Source organism: Pongo pygmaeus, chromosome 1 (assembly GCF_028885625.2).
Source record: "Pongo pygmaeus isolate AG05252 chromosome 1, NHGRI_mPonPyg2-v2.0_pri, whole genome shotgun sequence".
Classification (NCBI taxonomy): Eukaryota; Metazoa; Chordata; class Mammalia; order Primates; family Hominidae; genus Pongo; species Pongo pygmaeus.
Genome location: NC_072373.2, coordinates 91,571,678 through 91,593,367, shown reverse-complemented (window position 1 = coordinate 91,593,367; position 21,690 = coordinate 91,571,678). Strand labels below are relative to the sequence as shown.

Below are 21,690 nucleotides of genomic sequence, written 5' to 3'. Positions count from 1 at the left end.
CATGTCTTACAGACAAATATTTTAATTGCTTTAAAATTAAAGTAAATGTTTATGCAGAACATTTCAACAAAATGAATTTACTTTGAATAACTTGAGTGGCAGAAAGTGTAATTAATAAAGTCAGATTGAAAAATATGTCTAATTGAGTAAAGATTAAATAGAAGTTATTCATGTTAGCTATTACTGAATTTGTTTTCTTTGGTTTGGTTTGGTTTGGTTTGGTGAGCTCTGGGAGACCAGTTTGAATAAAAGGCTGATAGGAAAAGACAGATTGCTGAGAGCTGAAGGTGAAGAGGAGCCAGCAACTATACAAGACCTCAACTAAAATATCTTACTTGAGGTCCCTGGTCTTATAGAAAAAAATATCTTAGCTTGACCTATGTGCTTTTTTATAGCTTCTTTTATTTCTTTATTCCTCAGGCTATAGATAATGGGGTTGAAGAAGGGAGACAAAACTGCAAAGGCCAGAGCAATGGCTATATCCCAGAACAAAGAGTAGGTGGCAGAGAAGCGTAGGTACATGACAGCCACACTGCCAAAGAAGAGCGAAAAGACAATGAGGTGAGAGACACATGTGGAAAATGCTTTGCGGCGGCCTCCAGCTGAACGAATACGTAGAATTACAGCCACAATACCAACGTAGGACATGAAGATGAGCATCACAGCTGTAATAATCTCCACTGCATGGATGACATCCACTGCCTGAATCATGACGATGGCTCGTGTGTCTGTGCAGGCCAGGCGCAGCACTGGGAGGAAGTCACAGAAGATATGCTCAAGGTGATTCGAACCACAAAATGGCAGTGTAGAGATCCAGGCACTCTCAGGAAGGGGTGTGATAAAGCCACAAACACAGCAACTTAAAGTCAGTTGGGTACATAGCTTGGGGGTCATGACAGAGGGATAATGAAGAGGGCTGCAGATGGCCAGGTAGCGGTCAAAGGCCATAGCTGTCAAGAGACACACCTCACTGATGCCAGTGGAATGGAAGAAATACATCTGCAGGAGACAACCATTGAAGGAAATGCTCCTCCTCTCACTAAGCAGGCTAGACAGCATCTTTGGGATTGTGGCTGTGGTATACCAAATCTCCAGGAAAGAAAGAGCACTGATGAAAACATACATGGGAGTGTGGAGGTGAGTATTCAACTGGACCACTGTGATGATGACCAGGTTTCCAACAACAATGAAAGCATAGATGAAGAGCAGTGGAACAAAGCAGACAACAGACTTAACCCAGGAATAAGGGAAAGCGGAGAAGATAAACTCCTGAGCGGTGGTTCGATTGGGGCTCTCCATCTCCAAGTTGGAAGTGAGAGTTTCAATTTCCAGTTCACTCAAGCCTTCTAGGAGGCATCTACTATTGGATAAAGGAATACACTTACAAGAAGCCAGCCTCTGAATAGAGCCCTGTAATGGGGATAGAGAGGAAGACAAGGAAGAAGGACATGGTCCATATTCCATAGTTGCTTACGACTTAAGTTGTAGTGTGGAAAAAATCCAGTCAGAAAGCACAGTCAATATTTTGGATGTGAGATTCTCAAATATTAACATGCATCAGAATCACGTGGAGGGCTTGTTAAAACTCACATTGCTGGTCCTCATACTGAGAGTTTGTTCCTAATCTGTAGTTCTGAGGTAGGACCCAAAAATTTTCATTTCCAACAAATTTTCAGGCAATGGTGGTCCTGCTGGTCAGGGGACTGTATTTTAAAATGATTTTGTTTAGGCAAATATAGAATTAGACAGGGCATTGAAGGAATAACAAATAATTAAGAGGACGTTCTTTTTGATATTTAAATCTTATTGATTCCCTAATAATCTCCCCACACTGTTCCATATATTTTTTTTCAAGCTCCCAGTTTATTGGATTCTTGACATATGATTTGATTGGCATGTTTTTATAATAAAGACAAAGCCATTACTGGTGAATTCTTTCAACCCTCTTTCTCTGTCTAATAACTCTTCCTCTCTTCATATGTATATTCTTAACCATAATTCAGAGAATATTTGGAGAAGAAAAGCTATATAAATAATCATAAGTTATTTTACCTTCTTTTATAAGATGGTCTATTCTGTCTCCTTCCTTTCCTTCTCTTCCACGTCTTCTTGGTAAGGAGATCTTGAAGGGGTTTTGTACCAGAAGCCTTTGGTCAAATGAAGTAATTTATGAAAACTAACTATATTAATAAATAAATGCTTAATATAGTTATACACTTGCTCTGGTACAATTGAATGGTGGTAGTTAGAAGGAAGGGCAGAGCTGCAGTGCCCTGTAGAATACAATTTAAACTACACACATTATAGGAAATTGTCCTATTAACTTATTCTCTTTTCAGAATGTTTTGTTTTACTTTATTTATTTGTCTCTTCTGCAATCAAACATCCACATTTCTTCTTATCTTGGGAGAAAATACTGTTTCTATTCAGATTATTTCCCTCCTTTGTAACAACTGCATTATTTTTCCAATGTATAAAAGGTATTTATTCTATTCATTCTTTTTTGAATCTCTGAATAATGTATCCACCCTCAACTTCCCATATCTCTTTTCTTAAGGTATACTAGCGACTTTCCCATTGAAATTTAATGGCCTCCCTCTGTCTCATTGCCACTAACTTCCAAAGGTCAGTTGCCCAATGTTTGAAACTCTCTCCTTTCTTTGCCTATTTGACACCACACTCTCTTGGTTTTCCTCATTGATTATTCAATGTTTTATATCCCAAGTGTAAACATAACCCCAAATTGTGTGATCATTTTCTCTTTTCTCTATATTTCCTTTCACACAGAAGAATCTATTGTTTCAAGATCTTATTTATTCAAGATTATTTATCAACTTGTATTGGCCTTCTATTCTCGGTAGTTATTATGACTCCAGAATTCCTTGTTTTTGATATCTCTCATGACCTCCACATTTTCTTTTTTTTCTTTTTTCTTTTTTTTTTGAGTCAGAGTCTCACTCATCTCCCAGGCTGGAGTGCAGTGGCGCAATCTCGGCTCACTGAAAGCTCCGCCTCCCGGGTTCACGCCATTCTCCTGCCTCAGCCTCCCAAGTTGCTGAGACTACAGGTGCCCACCACCACGCCTGGCTAATTTTTTGTATTTTTAGTAGAGACGGGGTTTCACCGTGTTAGCCAGGATGGTCGTGTCCTTACAAGAAGAGGAAACAGGCTGGGCGCGGTGTCTCACGCCTGTAATCCCAGCACTTCGGGAGGCTGAGGCGGGCAGATCACGAGGTCAGCAGATCGAGACCATCCTGGCTAAAACAGTGAAACCCCGTCTCTACTAAACATACGAAAACAAAATTAGCTCCGCGTGGTGGCGGGCGCCTGTAGTCCCAGCTACTCTGGAGGCTGAGGCGGGAGAATGAGCGAACCCGGGAGGTGGAGGTTCCAGTGAGCCGAGATTGTGCCACTGCACTCCAACCTGAGCAACAGAGTGAGACTCTGTCTCAAAATAATAATAATAATGATAATAATAATAAAGAAGAGGGAATTTAGACACAGTTTCAGAGGGAGAACCATATGAAGACTCTGTAAGAAAACAGCCACCTACAAGCCAAGAAGAAAGGAGTCGAAAGAAAGCAACCCTGCTGAAAACTCGATCTCATACTTCTAGTCTCTAGAATTGTGAGAAATTAAATTTCTGTTGTTTAAACCACTCAGTGTGTAGTAATTCTTATGGCAACCCTAGCAAACAAATATAACACCCTTACCCTCAGCACTAAACCAGTTTCTCTTGCTGACTTTTTAAATTTTTGTCCACCTAGATAACAACTTCACTCATTTTATGTCTATTATTCCTTACACTCTCAAACCAAATTAATCATCAAGGTCTGCACAGTTTATTTATTTTTTTACTATATCACTAATATCTTTTATTTCCACTATTTTTACCCTAACTGGATGCCTAGTCATAATGTATACACTATTGCAATGAGTTTCCAGAAGTTTCTACATCCAGTCTTACTTTTGGCTACCCAAGCCTCCATTCTCTGAAGGTCATCTTTGTGAAGCTTGTTTCCTCTTGTGACTCTCCTCTCATATCTATACTTAAGTATCATTTTCTCATCATTTTCTTCATCCAAATTGTCTCTTCTTTAAAAGTGAAACAACCTCATATCCTCTAGGGTAACTCTTTCCTAATCACTGAATCAGGAAATAATAAATTCCCTTTATTGTCTGGCATTGATAATTGTCTTGCTTTCTATATGCTTTAGGAAATGGAAATTTATTAATAACTTCCTATTTATATCAGCTATACATGCATTTGTTAATTGATTATATGACTAAGTCCCATCAAACTCCTATTTTTTTACACACAAAAGGTAGCATCATCTTCCTTTAATATGGTCCTAAAATTTATTTGTTGTTATTTTCTGCAGAAAACAGGGAGACCTTGTCTCCTGCTGCTATTGAAACTTGCAAATTATCTATCCAGTTTAGCAAAACTGTTATTTCAAACATGTAACGTATGTTTTTCTGGTCTCTGAACATTCCTAAAAGGAATCTCTCCTTCCTCTCCTTTCCCCTCCAATTTCTGAATTTCTGCCTCTATGTTTCCTAAGTTCTACATGTGTCTTTTCTAGTTTTAACAAGTGTGTGTGTATGCACGCGTGTGCATACATAGAGATGATGTGTGTGTTACATATATATATATATTCCTATAAAAATATTTTTAAGTATTCTTGAGTTTTTACATACTCTTCTGATTTTTCCATAAGTCTTGATGTCTCTAAAAGTAGTCACCACATCTAACTATGGCCCTCAGGACAGGATTTTACAAGTTGAATCGGGCTATGAGTTCAAGAAGGTGTCTTCTGAGCAGACCAAGACCTAATTCCCTAATCTTTTAAAGAGATGCAATTATGACAAAGAAATAATCAGTAAGATTTAAACCAAAAAGAAACACCTTCATCTTCAACTTTACCTATTGAACACTCTATCTACATGCAAAACTGAGTAATAGTAAGTCTAGTGCAAATGTCAATGACATTCAATGACCAACAGATAACTGGAAATCTCACCTGATTGCTGCAACATTTATTCCTGAAATATATCAGAAGTTAATCACAATACTTATTTGTGGTTTTAAAGATATCCTTTGAGCTTTGACCCTATTTGAATCCCATCCGTTACCTAGGATATTTAGTAACTGAAATCTTTACGCTTTGTATTAACGTGCCCTATAATACTCTTTCCTAAGTTCTCCTTGCTCAAAACCTTCCCAACTGCTATTCTGAATATCTATAGGCATATTTGGATATCTGTTTTTACATAGTTGTGTTATTTTTCCTCTATCTCTTATTCCCCAAAATGAGTTAATTCACTGACCTTGCTGCTGTTGGGTTCTGGAGTTAAAATAAGCATGGATGAAGACTATCTTTTCTACTTTGATAAGGGGTATATAGAGCTACTAAGACAAACTTTCTTTGCTCTTCTGCCATCTTTCTACCCTGAGTCCCTCAAGATGAATTTCCTTTATTCAGTGATATATAGATCTGACTCTTTCTGTAGAATTCTTCTCTCTCTCTTTGCCTCTCCTCTCTGTCTTTGTCTCCTCTCTTTCCCTCTGTATGTGTGTATGTGGGTATGTTTTCCTAAGCATAACTAGAATAAGAAGATAGACTCTCTTGGGAATTCTACACAGATGACTCAAGATTTAAGTAGGAAAACAACTATCCCTATAATGGCTCCAATTAGGTAAAGCAATTTAGGCTGGTAATTAGGGAAACCCTACTACTCCCAGGGAACTCCAATTCACAGAGTTGTAGGCATCAGAATAAATGTTCTTTTTAAAAACTTCTTTTTTCTGTGGCACCTTTTGTTGGACTGAATTGTTAATGAATCAAAATGCTAAAATCCAAGACCCAGGTTTGAGGGATGTTCATACAATAGAGGGAAGGAGATAATGAAAGGAGGGAGCTAGACTTACATTCTGTTTCTTTCCAGGCCGTTTTCCCCACCTTAGAAGAAACAATTGGTCTTCTACATGTTCCATCTACTAGTTTCTATTGAAATTTGGGGCCAATATTTTATCTAATAATGTTGATTTTCTCTTGTTTTACTTTCTTTATGCACAGAGGTCAGAGACATTTCTAGGCAGAGAAATGACAGGCAGGGAGGACTCCCAAGGCTAAAGCAAATTAACAACATTGTGTGCTAGTCCCATCAAAATTGTTTCCACTTTCCTTCATTTATTCATGAAAACTTTGAGAATAAAAAGATTAATGTGATATGATTGCCTTTTTAATAAAATCAGTATCTACTATAGAATAAAGAAATGCTGGCAAATTTGCATTTTGCAAAATGTTAATCTCCCAAATAGATATCAAAACAAAGTGCTGGAAGGGGGCAATTAATTCTCCCTCATGAATTCAGAGGAGGCTTGACCAAAAATAACTGCATCTGAAAGAACATAGCTTGCTAAGATCCCATACTTTGAAATGGTGAGATGAAGATCCAGTTTCAGCTCTGTTCAACTCCCGAAGAACACACTATTATGTAGGTAAGGATCAGAAGCATGAAAAGCAGATGGCCTGCCTGCAGGTACTGGTGTCAGTAGGGTGTGTGCTCGCTTCCTATGCTCTGCAGAGCTGTCTCTGCGTAGGTGCTGTCTTAGGAAATCAGGATCTGACAGACAGATCTTATCTTTCATTTTAGGAACCAAGGTCCCTGTTTCCTTTTCCAGCTCTTCTCTTCTCTTTCTATTGACTTTTAACACTGTTAAGGGGTTTCTTATATAAAATTCACAAAGTCAAGGTCCTAAAGTGCTGGATTTGTTCACTTTTAATCAAAAATATCTGTTATTAAAACCAAACAAACACACACACAATTATGTTCAGGAATACAACTCTTCCTATGCTTTCCTCCTGTTAGTTTTTTCATGTGTGTTTTGGATGGGAAAGGGAAAAGTAAATGGGTAAATTTCTGTGAATTTTCAGACTTGAGATGAGGAGGGTGCTATCAACATAATGAAGACAGCAATGCAATGAATTAACCAAGAAGGTTTGGCAGTCCACAGGTAATATGGATAACAAGAGTTGAAGATCAAAGACCAGTGGTTACAGATACCTTCAGAAAACATTATTTGTTGACTGAAAGAAAACTAGGCAAACTAGGTCATTATACAGATGACCTTAATAATAAAAGAACATTTATTAAACCCTTACTATGAGTCAGGAACTCCATTTAACTCATTTAAGAACTGCGATATGCCAATTTTACAAATGAGAATAGTGTGGTATAGAGAGGTTAAGAATCCTTCCTAGGGTCACACAACTGGTAAGCGTTAGAAGAGTTCTGCTCTAGAAGTTTAATGTCAGAGCCTCTGCTATACTTTACTGTCCTTGTCTCTGTTATTTGGACTGTGTCTTTTTTGACAGAAGAGTGGCTACTGGGCTAAAACTGTTGCTTTAGCTCTGTCTCCGAGTCATAGAGAATGTTTCAGGAAAATCTACTCTCTGTCCCATGAGGGAGAAATGATTAACTACTTTCTGTTACCTGAAGAATGGTAATAAGAAGTATCTTACTTTTTCTGGAATTTTAATAGCATTGGATAAAAAGAATAAAATATGGGGTGCTCAGTAATCTGGAAAATAGCGGAGTGCTCCTATGAAATTAGGCAAATGTGGAGACTCTTGTAGGCCTTACAGTCCTTTCATTGTAATTGTTAATATTGTTTAAAATACGTCTCTGGAGGAAACTTGACATGAATTTAACTTGTATGTTATAAAGATAATAGCATAGACTGTTCTTATTCATTAAAAGGGCTTTTAACATCTGTGAGTAAAACACTTGAAAATAGTTTTACATGTTTTTTATAATCTGCTTTATCATTGTCTAATATATTAATCTCATGTAAGCACTTGGCTATTTAATAGAATAGAATTTTTCAGGGGGCTGTCCAAAGGGCTAATCTCATTCTAGCTTTTAGGGAAGATACAGTAATAAAAGATGCAATTGCATGTTGAAAGTCTTAAAATGGTTTTACAATGAAGGACGTAGGTGTTTTAAAACCTAGGAGTAATGACATTTATTTAGTTAGTTACCTATTCCTGAGTATAAATGTGCTTGAATAGACTTTTCATCATATTTTTAAGGTTCGCATAACTGATTTATGTTTTTTTTTGTATAAATTCAAATCACATATATTAATTATTTGACAAAATCATTTAAATTGAATTCCTTCATTTTTGAGTATCCTTATTGACATATAGATTTTATAAGCTTATTTTTAATTGAAACATCTATGTTTCAGTTGTTATTTATTATTTTATGTTTTGCTCCAGAATTTTTTTTAATTTTATTATTATTATACTTTAAGTTTTAGGGTACATGTGCACAACGTGCAGGTTTGTTACATATGTATACATGTGCCATGTTGGTGTGCTGCACCCATTAACTCGCCATTTAGCATTAGGTATATCTCCTAATGCTAGCCCTCTCCCCGCCCCCTACCCCACAACAGTCCCTGGTGTGTGATGTTCCCCTTCCTGTGTCCATGTGTTCTCATTGTTCAATTCCCACCTATGAGTTAGAACATGCGGTGTTTGGTTTTTTGTCCTTGTGATAGTTTGCTGAGAATGATGGTTTCCAGTTTCATCCATGTCCCTATGTTTATAGCAGCACTATTCAAAATAGCAAAGACTTGGAACCAACCTAAATGCTGCAGAATTTTTTTAATGTAAACATCCTTTGAGCCCTTAAGACAGTACATTCTCTTCTTAAATTTATCCTGCCCCATGATATGGAGTAAGCTCTTTTTCAAGAAGTTCCAGTTTCCTTATTAAAAATAACTATTAGTAACTCAAACGAACATGTTAGGGAAATAAATGACATTTTTTTTTGTCCTTTGAGTATTATTTCATATGAGAATAGACAGCTAGAAATTTATTTTTCTAAACTTGTTTCACATTAACAACTTCAACTGGATGCTAACATTGTTTTTCAACATACAATGGTTTAGTAATTCTGTAATTAAACTATATTTTACACTTATATCAGTTAGGCATGCTTTTAGCTTATTCAATTCCTAATTTAAAAAACTATTCTCCTGGACTTTTCCTTATGGTTACAAAGCAAATCTCTAAGTTTCAGGCATCACTTCCATATTCAAGGCAAAATGTTGTGTGATTCGGAGGCAAACAGCAAAAGCTATCCCGAAAACCCTAGTAGATTTCTGCCTGTAACACAACGGGAAGAACTCATTTACAAAGGTGGACAAAGAGTAATTGGTTTGAATATGGTTTTTGCAACAGACAGTTGAGCCAGTTTTTAGATTTGGAATTTAAAGATCTGTACAATTTTAAGTATTAAATTTGTTTTATGAGACTTTATAAGGAAACATTAGTTTTTAACATAGTAACACATTTAGTTGAAAATATGTGATTACATTTAATTCTTTTATTGTTATAGATTACAAAATCAGACAGTGGTAGCCTTCAAGTTGTTTATAAAAGCATGTATAGGAAATGTATATAATTTCAGCCATTTTAGATTTATTTTAAAAGTTCAATATTTTACTAAATTATGTGTATAAATATTAATTTTTAAATTATGAATAATTATAAAAGAATAAAATCTGTGGTTGTTTTTGAATGAATTGAAATTTATAAAATAAAGAGCTCAATGGAAAATAATTAGCAAAAAGTAATAAAGTAGTTAACAACAACAGCAAACTACGATTGGCTATTAGATATATGTCAGTTTATTATTCTCTGGTAATTTTTAAATATATGCATACATGTATTTTTTGCCTAATTAGATTGACAATGAATACAAGAAGCGATATACACTACATGGGATAACGTGTTGAAATAGGAACTTCCAATGAATGCTACTGGATAGATATAGTGTTTTAAAATATTTGGAATGGTGATTTGTCATTATTTACTCAATTTTGAATCTTGAATAATATTGGATACTGTAGTTATACTTCTAAAAATTGATCTCACAATAATATTGCAGTGTTCAAATTTGTATATCAAGTTTCACTGTAGCCCCATTTAAAATTAGAAGTGTTTGAAAACAATCTAAATTTCCATCGATAGGAATAAGATAAATAACATAAGGTGCATGCAGACATAACACAGAATATTATGCTGCAGCTGTTTTATAGTGAAATAATAGATCTGTATGCTGTGACTATAAAAATAGAGTCATAAACAAATATCGGAAAGACATAAACATATTGTCAACTCAGAAAGCAAATATCAAAACACTAATTTCATGTGTTTTTTTTTGAAAAATGCATGTTTACATCTAAGTTTATATTGAAATTTATTTTTTTGTGTGCTGTCACATCCTAGATCTTATTTATTCTTTCCATTTTTTATGCCAATTAGCCATCTCCACTCCACCTTCAACCTCTCCACTTCCCTTCCCCGTCTCTAGTAACCATTATTCTACTATCTCCACGAATTCAATTGTTATTATTTTTAGCTCCCACAAAAGAGTGAGAACATGCAAAGTTTTTCTTTCTGTGCCTGGCTCATTTCACTGAATATAATGACCCCCAATTACATCCATGTTGTTTCAAATGACAGAATCTCATTCTTTTTTATGGCTAAATAGCACTCCATTCTGCATATTTTTATGTATTTCCCTCTAATTCTACTTATCCTCATTTTTATACGCGATTTAAATTAACTTGACAAATATTTTCTCTATGTATTCTTATAAAACACGTACTTTTGTTTCATATGCATGTACTTTTTATTTATGTAAATGGTGTTGATTTCATTGTATTGCTTATTTTTACCTTTTAGTATTATTTACAGGAATTATTTTTGTTTCTTTGTGTTTAATAGCTCATAATATTTAACACCTGCATGATTCTCTGAAGTATTCATTTGGCATATGTTAAGTACCTGTGTTCTCCATAATAAGCTCCAGATTGCCTCCAAACACCTTACATTCTGAAGAACATCTTCATGTATGTCAACTTATAAACATGTGTAAAAACGTCTTTGACAAATATTCCTAGAAGCAGGATTATTAAAACAGACGATACACTTGAACTTCATTTCTACCAGATTTTTCTCCAAAATGGCCACACCAGTTTACATTCTTATCAGTTGTGCATGTATTTCTTTGTCTCTTCATCTGCTCTAACACTTGGCCTTAATAAAGATTTTTAAGGATCTCTTCATGTAATTACTAGACTTTCGAGTTTATGTGCCTGTAAATTGTTTGTCTATATCATTTGCCAAATTTCTTCTGTTTTCTCTATTTTCTCACTTCTTTAAAGAGGTCATATTTTTTTCATTAAAGTGCAATGAATTTTCCATCCAAAACAAACTAAATAAATGTGAACTAAGAGGTAGTATTATGACTTCAGACAAAGATACACTGACCAACTTACCTAACACAGCAGTTTCTAGTTATAGAATATCATGTAAAATACATCTGAATTTTGTGCTGTTTGGAGTAACCCAAAACATTTGCTTACATACGGATGGTAAGCAATAAGGATAAAGTAAAATGTTCTATAATTCTTTCATCTCTTGTACATATTTCTTATTTCTATATGGTATGAAGAGCTTTTGGATTTAGTTTTTATTTTAAAAGACTTTTTAAATGCCATAACTTTATTTTCAAGCACAGATCAAGTAAAGATGATTATGAGCCACAAAAATGATGACGAAAATGTTACAAAAAGGAGAATGCAACTTTCAAAGATTGACTCCCTCGTATCTCTTCACAACCCAGCACTCAGTCTCAAATCTTCAGCACCTGCTCTATTGATAAATAAGCTAAAATCTCTTTAAGGGGTAAAAACTCTTTAGCATATAAATGAGCAGAGTGTGGTTAAATAACAACACATTTGACACAGATAATCTTTCTGAAAATGACAGAATTGTTTTAAAAATTAACAATACAATTCAAAAGTATATACAACTCAATAGAATATCTTAAGATTCAGACAGTAAGTACTATATATCAAATTTATGCAATCTCAGAAAGGTACATTGTCAAATGAAGTACACACACAACCAAGTATAGTGACTTATCAAATGTTTTACACATGGGTAGTAAAACAACAATTAATTAGCTTTGTGCTAGTAAATCTGTAAGTCAGAGGCAACAGGATAAGATAGGCTACGCTTCAGATTCTGGACCCCAGGCACCAGGCTTTAGGCAGGTTGGGTTCAGGTGACCTTTACATGTTCTCGTTCTGTGAACCAGTGGCTCTCGGGGCATGGCTTCATATGGGTTTAGTGTTGAAAAGGAAGGAGCTACCTAATGCAAGCATGACATGGTTTGGTTGTGTCCCCACCTAAAATCTTATCTTGAATTATAATCCTCAGTGTCTATGGGGATTAAGTGCCCATAGTGTTTCTATCTGTAATACCTCCAAGCAGTTTTTAATCTTATTTTATTCAGCTTCCTCATTATTTTCAGTGAAAAGTTGGGTCTACCACAAGCTATTTTACTTTGATTAGAAGCATAAATAGTTGTCTGATTTCGTTTTAAGGTAATTTTTTTATTGCTAACTGTTGTAGCACTTTCATTTTATTCTCAGTCTGCTATGCCTTCTCTTTCTGGAATACGTATGTCATTAATATTGCATTTCTAGGATTTAGTTTTTTTGTCATCAATCTTGATAGGGCACTTTATTTATTATTTTTTGAGCTTTATGATACTTTCTGAAGTCAAATTCTAACTCTCTAGTTTAGTTTTCTGGAGCATTCCATTTTCTTCTTCTTCCATTGCATTTTTATATTCTGTAATGTTTTTTATTATCACTAACTTTGCCATCACAAACTAATTTATTTCATGTATTAATAGTAAGAGTTCTCTATGATTTCATTATATATTTAAAATTATTTTTGTGACTCTTTTTTATTATTATCATTATTATTATTCTACTTTAAGTTTTAGGGTACATGTGCACAATGTGCAGGTGACTTACATATGTATGCATGTGCTTAGAGTGATTAATGGCAAAAGATTTGGTATTATTAACAGAACATTTTCATTTTAAAAATTACATTAGCCTGTGTCCAAAGGTGCATCACGTACCTGAAAATGCACTTTTCAATGTAGTTTTCATACACACACACACAAATCTCCAAACGACACATGCTAAATACACACACAAACACACACATATATATACAAAGCATTTGGGAAGGTGTTTAGGGGACATAAATACCCTCAAACAAGCAAAAAGAATATATAGACATTAACACCTGATTGGTCACTTCTTTCCAAAATCATGTTTTCAACTGATCACCAAAAAGAGTTGTAGATCTTAATCTCCTGATGAAAATGTCTCAAGAGTTTGATGCAATATAGAATGCATCATGTTTTAACATTTTTCAAACTAATGTTTGCTGGCTAGAAATATAGTATGTTGTGCACATGAATTTTCCTTGGTTTTCTCCTTTTGGTTTGATTTACAATCTTTTAAAGAATGCAGATATAATGGATTTACCTTTTTTTTTTTTTTTTGGTAAATTCAAAGTTTATTGATTTGGAGTGGGTTTCTTCACCTTGGCACTATTGATATTTGGAGCTGGATAACTCTGTCATGGGGGCTGTCCTATGTATAGTAAGATGTTTAGCAACATCCTTCATCTTTACCCACTAGATGCCAATAGCACTCCCCCCGCACCTCGCCCAATATAACAACCAAAAATGTCTCTAGACATTGACAAATGTCCTATAGGGGACAAAAATCCCTTCTGGTTGAGACCACTGATTTACAGGGAGGTATTTGAGGTGCAGAAAAAGTGCACACTTTGACATTTGCATCACCAGCAATATGATGTTGTCAAGCTAATTAAACTCCTTCAGCCTGAATTTGTTCATCTGTAAACTAGGATGGTGATGCCTAAATAAGATATGCCATATGCAAATGACTGCATGGCCCCTGGCAGCTAGAAGGCAGTTCATAAAAGTTTGATATCTCCTCCATTTATCCCTTATTTACACTTCTTAATTCTAATCGGGAGATAACCTAGTGTTACATAAAAAGATTACAGAGTCAACAAGGCAAGTGCCAAGTGGCTTAGTCTGTAGGAATTATGGTTGCTTAAAGTAGACAAGAAAAACTGCGTGTAATGTGGCCAAAAAGTGGCCCAGAGCTCTTAACCGGCTGTTGGTCACCCAGAGAGCATTCAACTTGGGGAATGGTTTGAGAAATACTCCAAAACCGCTCTGCTGTTTACAACCCACAGAACTGTGGACTGGACTGCTGTGGAAAAAAGTAGAATGGTAGGAATTAATTTGAGGCTTTAAAAATTAAATAATATCATAAGTAAAATATTAGCATAGTGCCTGGTGCCTAGATAATGCTGGATGAATGTTAATTGTCCTTCTATTTCCCACCAGAGAATTCCAGCCACCAGTGTTAGTTCATCTCCAATGATAGTCTGAACTGAAAACAATGTTATGACCAAGTTTTCTATCAGCCTAAGAAAATGCAACACTGAGAGAGCTAAGACTAATGAATACAATGCGTAAAGGACTTTCAAATAAAATTTTTCCCTACCTGACATCAAATTTTTCATCAATGAGATTTAAGAACACAGTTCCTTATGTTTTTCTCATGCATAATTTTTTTTCGGGGGAGGAACTTCCTCCAGTGGTTTAAAGGTATTTTTTCCCCCATAACAGTAAAATCAAATACAGAAGACTTTGTTTTAACATATCTTTGTGACTGGGCATCCAGAAAATTGGTTAACACTGTTAACAGCCCTGCCAGTTGCTCACTTGATTGTTTTGAGGTTCATGGTAGCATGTATTGCAGTTACCAGCCTCAGATATCAGTTGAGGACATAAGGACTGGGAATTTATTTGTAATACATTTTGACATGCAGGGTAAACCATTAATTATTAACCATTCCTGAGGAAAATCCTGACCCATGTAAGCTGCTACCAGGGCCTCTGCTTGGCACTCTGAATCAATCGCATGTGGACATTCCCTGTTAGCTGCATTGTGAAGTCCTGGTTGCCACGTTGAGTCAGGAAGACCAAACTGGAAGTTCAGGAGACACTAACCCTGGAAAAGCTGCCTTCTCGCCCATTGCCTGAGGATTTCAAACAAATGAGAAAAGCCACAGTTCCACTTAGGAAACATTGACTTTCCTGTAGATTCAGCCTCCTACACCTTAGAGTGGGTGTTGAGAGACTTCACATGCGTTCATCCCCGTTGCTGTTGTCCTTGAGATAAGGATATTGATAAAGAGAAAGTGGGAGACATCCTTTCAGATTTTCATGGGTGAGTTTCTAAAGAGACAGAAGGGCCACTAAATCAACCCTATATAACCCCCTTCTAAATTCAGGATGGCAATTTACATTTTACTTTAGATGAAATATTATCAGTAAGTGAGTTTGGATAATGCTTCACTTAAGATTCAGAACAGTTGTGTTTCAGTGTGTGTGAACACTTTGTACCTTTTTATAGATTATTGGGATTTTCAGGGGCAAGATACCCTTGAGTTGGTCTTCTAATCATATATTGAGAGGTTAGAGCATGAAGTAAGCAAGCACCTCTCTGGCTCATAAATATGCTTTTGAGAGGAGAAAGCACAAATTGCTACACCCTACCTCTTTTGGGGTTCTGTTTAAAGAACTAAACTAATGAAGACATCCCTAAGGTCACTGTAAATGTTGATTGTTTTTATTCAGATATATACCAATATCATCTCCAAAACTATATTTTTAATTAGGCTACTTTTCTGTTTGCTAATTCTTATAGAAGAAGAACTATTCTGGTTGAATTATATAAGACATTGTGAATACCTCCTGTAAATCTTTTAGTCACAGAAGGGGAAGAAACAAGTTTCTTCTTCCTTTCTCCCTCCCCCTTCTCTCTCTCTCTCTCTCTCTCTCTTTCTCTCTCTCTCTCTCTGGGCTAAATTGTTTGGTTACTATGCATGCAGGTACTTGTGAGGACAGTTCCTAAAGGTATCCACTGGGGTAAAAGTTGCACTCTACGGTCTCTCTGTGGATTCTCCAGCACCCCTGGTCCATCCTCTTCTTCAACTCACGTTGCTGGAAACCTGGGAATGATAATACAGCAGGTTCAAATTCCCATGAGAAAATAATATGTTTCCTGAGGAGGCCACCATGAAGCCATGAAATACAACCTTTAGTCAAGTACAAGTCTTTTGATGTAAGTTTTTGTTTTCTTTATTTATAATTAGTATGAACCATGTTTAAAATGATTGGGAAGGAAACAGGTTAAAATGTCATATGGGATTGAAAGACCATCTCCCCTTTCTTAGCTGCTTTTAACAGCAGTATTTTAATTGTAATGGTTTCCTTGTTAGATTAGAGCTCTAATTCATTTAGAAAAATGTATATAGTCAAAGTATATTATGAAGAATCACCAAAGGGCATTTTTTTCTCTGTTGGCTATGGGAACCTAAACTAGAACTATTGAAGTTAGGGTAGCCCAGTTTTACATAGCATGTGATCCACCAGGTGAAGACCAGGCAACAGATATTTAGGTGAGCAACTTTCTCATCTAATATGCTAGAAATATTTCAGATATTAATAAATTTCACCTCCCCATCCCTACAATTCAATTTGTTCTCAGTTTGGAATTTCCAACACTTACTGAAAAGATGACTTCAAATTGTCTTCTAAATAAGCCCTTCCCTTGCCTCTATTTAATTCCTTTGAATTTTATTTTATCTGCACTATGTCTTCAGGAAACCATGTAGATTTTGTCTGTTGAAGTCACTCTTTTCTGTTTGTCAGGAATTATATGGTTTTTAGGGGGTTTTTTTGGGGGAAGTAATGTGATACATGCTGGAAAGGGTAGTTTTATGTTTTCTCTGTTTGTATTCACATGTTGATATGACCACTGCTGGACCACTCAATAAAAAATGAGAATCATTATTATCTTTTTTGGGTTTAAAGCCTTTAAGAAGTTTATATGATCTAAGGTTTGGTCATTTTATTGGATTCGTTAAAGAAGAAAATTAAAACATGAGGTAAAATCACTATCTTCATTTCAAAATTTTACTGTATTTTTTTAAAGATAATTATAACAATTGTACATAAATAATTATAGAAAATTAAATTAAGGCAATGTTAGTAAATATGGAAAGAAGAGGAAAGTTTTAAAATTTATTAGTCAAAAAGTTAAATGAATCATCTGTGTTTTTGACACTACCATTCAGTGAATACACCAAATATTTTTTACTGTAAATAAAGAAAGTGAAGATGTTTAATCTTGGAAAGGGCAAACAATAACTAAAATTGATATTTGTGGAAACCAAAGTATATTACTGTAAATAGTATCCTATCTTGTAGTTTTCTTTTAAACATGTGTGGCAGTACTAATAATCTAATCTTACTAAATATGTAATTATTCTAATGAATAGGTAACTACATAACTAAAAATAAAGATATAACTTAATTAAATATTGTTTTGGCTTTTTCTTAGATTTCTATTTCTGGAAAACCCCAATGAGGTAATCCATGATTCATAATTAAACAAAAAAACTTTTCTAAGATCTGTTACCTAAATAAAGACATACTACCTCAGAGCACATTGTCAGCTTCTGAAGCGCAAGCTCTGTAGTTCTAAACCTCTAACGTGGCAAATGAATTTTCTTTAACCACAGCATTTCAGAAGAAAGAAACTACAGTTATTCAGCCACATAATAAGGTTCCTCATGATATGCACAGCAAGTTTTATAACGATGACACAGAGAGTATAAATATTTTTTCTAGGTATAGGGAAAATAATTAGGATGACAGAAATTTCAGTGTGACAAAGCACTAGGTATAGAGTAATCTCATGTTCTAATATGTTAGACAAACATTAAGGCAATAGAAACGGCCAGACACGGTGGCTCACAGCTGTAATCCCAGCATTTTGGGAGGCTGAGGAGGTTGGATCACCTAAGGTCAGGAGTTCAAGACCAGCCTGGCCAACACAGTGAAATCCCATCTCTACTAAAAATACAAAAATTAGCTGGGCGTGGTGGTGCATGCCTGTAATCCTGGCTACTAGGGAGGCTGAGGCAGGAGAATTGTTTGAATCCAGGAGATGGAGGTTGCAGTGAGCCAAGATCATGCCATTGCACTCCAGCCCAGGCAACAAGAGTGAAACTCAATCTCAAAAAAAAAAAAAAAAAAGCAATGGAAGGGAAACTGTGGCTCTGTATTAACTTCCAGACTTGTTCAACACTTTTTGAAGACAGAACAGTTTTTTAATCGCATTGTTCATGTCCTTGTTTCTCAGGCTATAAATGATGGGATTGAAGAATGGAGCAAGTACAGTAAACATCAGTGCAATGACTGTGTCCAAAACTGGTGGATAAGTGTCGCTGAAACGCAAGTACATGAGTGATACACTGCCAAAGAATATCAGGAAGACCATGAGGTGGCCTGCACAGGTAGAAAAAGCCTTTTGCCTCCCTTCAGAAGAGGGAATCCTCAATATCACAGTGACAATTCTTACATAGGACAGGGCAATGATTAGGAAGGTAATGATGATGGTCACAGCATGAATCACATCCTCAATCAGAATCATGGACATGTCTGTACAGGCCAGGCTTAGCACAGGGACCAAGTCACAGAAGATCTGATGGATTTGGTTGGGCCCACAGAAAGGCAGTGTGGAAATCATCACAATCTCGGGAAGCAGGATAAGGAAACCAAAGATGCAGGAACCTGCAGAGAGCTGAGCACAGAGCTGGGGGGTCATGATCATTTGATAGCGAAGAGGGTTGCAGATGGCAATGTATCTGTCAATGGCCATGGTGGTCAGCAAGATCCCCTCTGAGTTTCCAAGTGAATGGAAGAAATACATCTGCAAGAGGCAGCCAGTCATGGAGATGGCCTTCTTTTCACTGATGAGGTTGGAGAGCATCTTGGGAATGGTGGCTGTGGTGTACCAGATCTCCAGAAAGGAAAATATACTGATAAAATTATACATGGGGTTGTGGAGATGGGTGTCCAGCCTTACAGCAGAGAAGATTAATAAGTTACCAATGATAATAAAAGTATAGATGAAAAGTAAAGGAAAGAAGTACAGGAGACTACCATCCTGAAGCTGAGGGAATCCAGTGAAGATAAATTCAGTCACTTTTGATTGGTTTCCGCTCTCCATATTTCTAGTAGAGCTACCTGTGAATGAAGGAGAGGGCATAGTCCAGCTCATGAGAAGGTAGAGAAAAAAATAAATAAGATGTACAGCTAAACAACGTTGAGGAGTAAGAAGAACTACCTTGAAGGTTTCATTTTTTTCTGACTTTAAACTAGTGTACATATTGTCCAATGTTTGATTTTTCTTCATATCAAACATCTTTTTCATATCAAACATTGGACAATATGTACACTAGTTTAAAGTCAGAAAAAAATGAAACCTTCAAGGTAGTTCTTCTTATTCCTCAAAGTTGTTTAGCTGTACATCTTATTTATTGGCACAACTGCAGAAATAGGGGTCTCCAAATGTTTTAATAATTAAAAAAACTAGTTAAAATTATTTTTATTTTAGCTTAATCTCTAATATAAGTATTTGCATTTATAAGTTATACACATTTACTATATTAAGGCATAATAATACAAAATTATATATGTGTATCTCATATAATAAATTTTAAAAGTAAAAAGTATGAATACAAATAAACATAATAGAAGTTATATTATGCTCTTTCCTTACCCGACTGGGCCATTGTGCACATGCTCTTTGAAAATCTCTGTTCTAAGGTGTTACAATGTAAACCTGAAGTTGACATTGAAATCCTAAGTCTATTGTTACCTATATGTCTTTTGGAAAATTACTTAATACCTCAGATTCTCAGGTAATCATTTGCAAAATGGGATTAAAAATAGTACCTATCTAACAAGGATGCTGTAGGATTTAGTAAATACTTGCAGAAAGATTTGGACAGTGTTTAACAGGCAACTTCTGGAAAGAGTGATACAATCTACCTCTCTGCATTTCTTGTTCTCCTTTAACACTGCTGTGTGCTTCCTCCCGAGCATTATGCTGATACTATACCGATCACGTTCATCAATGCCCTGCTAATTACTAATGGAAACTATCCAGTCATCTCTGGCACTTGATACTTTTCATTACTCCTGCTTGAGACTTTGGTCCTCTGTTTCCATGATTCCATTCTCAAGGGACGCGACGCCCAGATGGCTTTAAAGGCAGTTCTAGCTTTGACTTTTGCTTCTGTTTTATTTATTTTTATTCGTATTTTCTTTCTTATTCTGCCTCTTCTCTCTTATACTAGCTTGTGTTGTCTTTCTTAAATTCTTTCCCAAGAGTCTATTTTCCCCAGGTTCCTATCATCCGCTTCAACCTCTTATAGTTTTATACACTCCCTTAGTGATCTCATCCACTTACAGGATTTTAACTATTAATACTTCTAAATGTTTTTCTCTAACCAATCTCTCTTTCAGAAGCTTCACACCAACTATCTGACTCTTAACTCTCTGTAGCTTCATCTGCTAACATTCTCCCACTCCTCTCTCCCCTGCAATCCCATTGTTCATGTTGCTTTCTAAAATCACAGTTCCCTCCTGTTTGTGCTACTTCCTCTGACTTTAAAGTAACATACCTCTCCCTCCTCTGCCCCCTCTCCTCACACAAAAGCAATATATACTGCTGGTTAAAAGTCTAGATGCCAGAAAAAAATTGCTAGCATTTAAATTCTCTTTATGGCTTACCAGCTCTGTGACTTAACATGAAGTTACTAAGCTTCTCTATGCCTTTAATATCTCATTTGTAAAATTGAGAAAATATTAATACTGGTTAATGAAGTCCTGAGAATAACTAAACATTTTATAATAACAATAGAATTGTATTGTATAGTATAGTATACGGTATTATTACCTCACTAATGCTGGCACTATTCCAAGCACATTTTATGCATTTTTCACCTCATGCCCTTAATGCGCTAATGAGGTGAAATGATTATCCCCATTTTACAGAGGAGAAAACTTAGGCACAGACAGGTTAAGTTCTTTGTCCAGAAATTCTCAGCTAATGCAGGGCAAAGTCAGAATTTAAATCTATGCACTGTATCTCTAGAGACACACTCTAACCTACATACAGTTGACTGCCTCTACCAATACATGTAAATGTATTTTAAAACCTTAGTGTCAGGAATATAGGAAACACTCGGAAGTGTTGAATGCCATTATGCTGTATTGAAGCGTTCATCAGGATCCATCATCAGCTTACTTGTTTTACCTTCTCTAGACTATGGGTTTCTCCTTCAGGACAGTGAATGTCTTTTATCCCTCATAGTGACTACAACAGGGTTAATATGTAGAGATGGTAGGTATCAAATAAATTAACTTGGAACTCAGCCACTTGGTACAATTATAATTAAGTGCACAAGACAGCCATGAGTAAGTGAACAAAGAAAATTGGGGACTGTTTGAAAAGGGAACTATGACAATTCAGTTCTAATGAGAGCCTCAATCAAGTCTTGACTAGATGATCTGTCAGAAAATGGCATTATAAATGTGGCATGCTGTTTCATATATACCCACGCCCAGAATCACACTGAACAGAGCTTCCTCCTGTAAATACCTTTGCCTTCCACCCTTATTCAAAGTTCTAAATTCTTTAATAATAAGGTCTTCAGGTTATGAGATGACGATGATGATGATGATTATGCATGGTGAGTGAATTCAGTCTCTTTATGTGTTAGTCATCTACACTCACCTTTGCCAAAAACATAGGGACTCCTCAGTCTGCCTGGG

At 35.7% G+C, this 21,690-nt stretch overlaps 2 protein-coding genes across 2 annotated transcripts; both read right to left on the bottom strand.

The window, feature by feature from the left end:
• Window positions 1-321: 321 nt before the first annotated feature.
• LOC129007871 (olfactory receptor 6K2) lies at window positions 322-1,299 on the bottom strand. Its single transcript, XM_054439239.1, has one exon. It carries the CDS (start codon window positions 1,297-1,299, stop codon window positions 322-324), a length of 978 nt encoding a protein of 325 aa, XP_054295214.1.
• Window positions 1,300-17,291: 15,992 nt separating this feature from the next.
• LOC129016974 (olfactory receptor 6K3) lies at window positions 17,292-21,690 on the bottom strand. Its single transcript, XM_054456875.1, has 2 exons — window positions 21,653-21,690; window positions 17,292-19,095 (listed from the first exon to the last, which is right to left on the bottom strand). Exon 2 carries the CDS (start codon window positions 19,076-19,078, stop codon window positions 18,131-18,133), a length of 948 nt encoding a protein of 315 aa, XP_054312850.1. The 5' UTR covers window positions 19,079-19,095; window positions 21,653-21,690; the 3' UTR covers window positions 17,292-18,130.

Coding starts and splice junctions, on each gene's coding strand:
- LOC129007871 (XM_054439239.1), bottom strand. CDS start 1,299: ATGGAGAGCCCCAATCGAACCACCGCTCAGGAGTTTATCTTCTCCGCT.
- LOC129016974 (XM_054456875.1), bottom strand. CDS start 19,078: ATGGAGAGCGGAAACCAATCAAAAGTGACTGAATTTATCTTCACTGGA.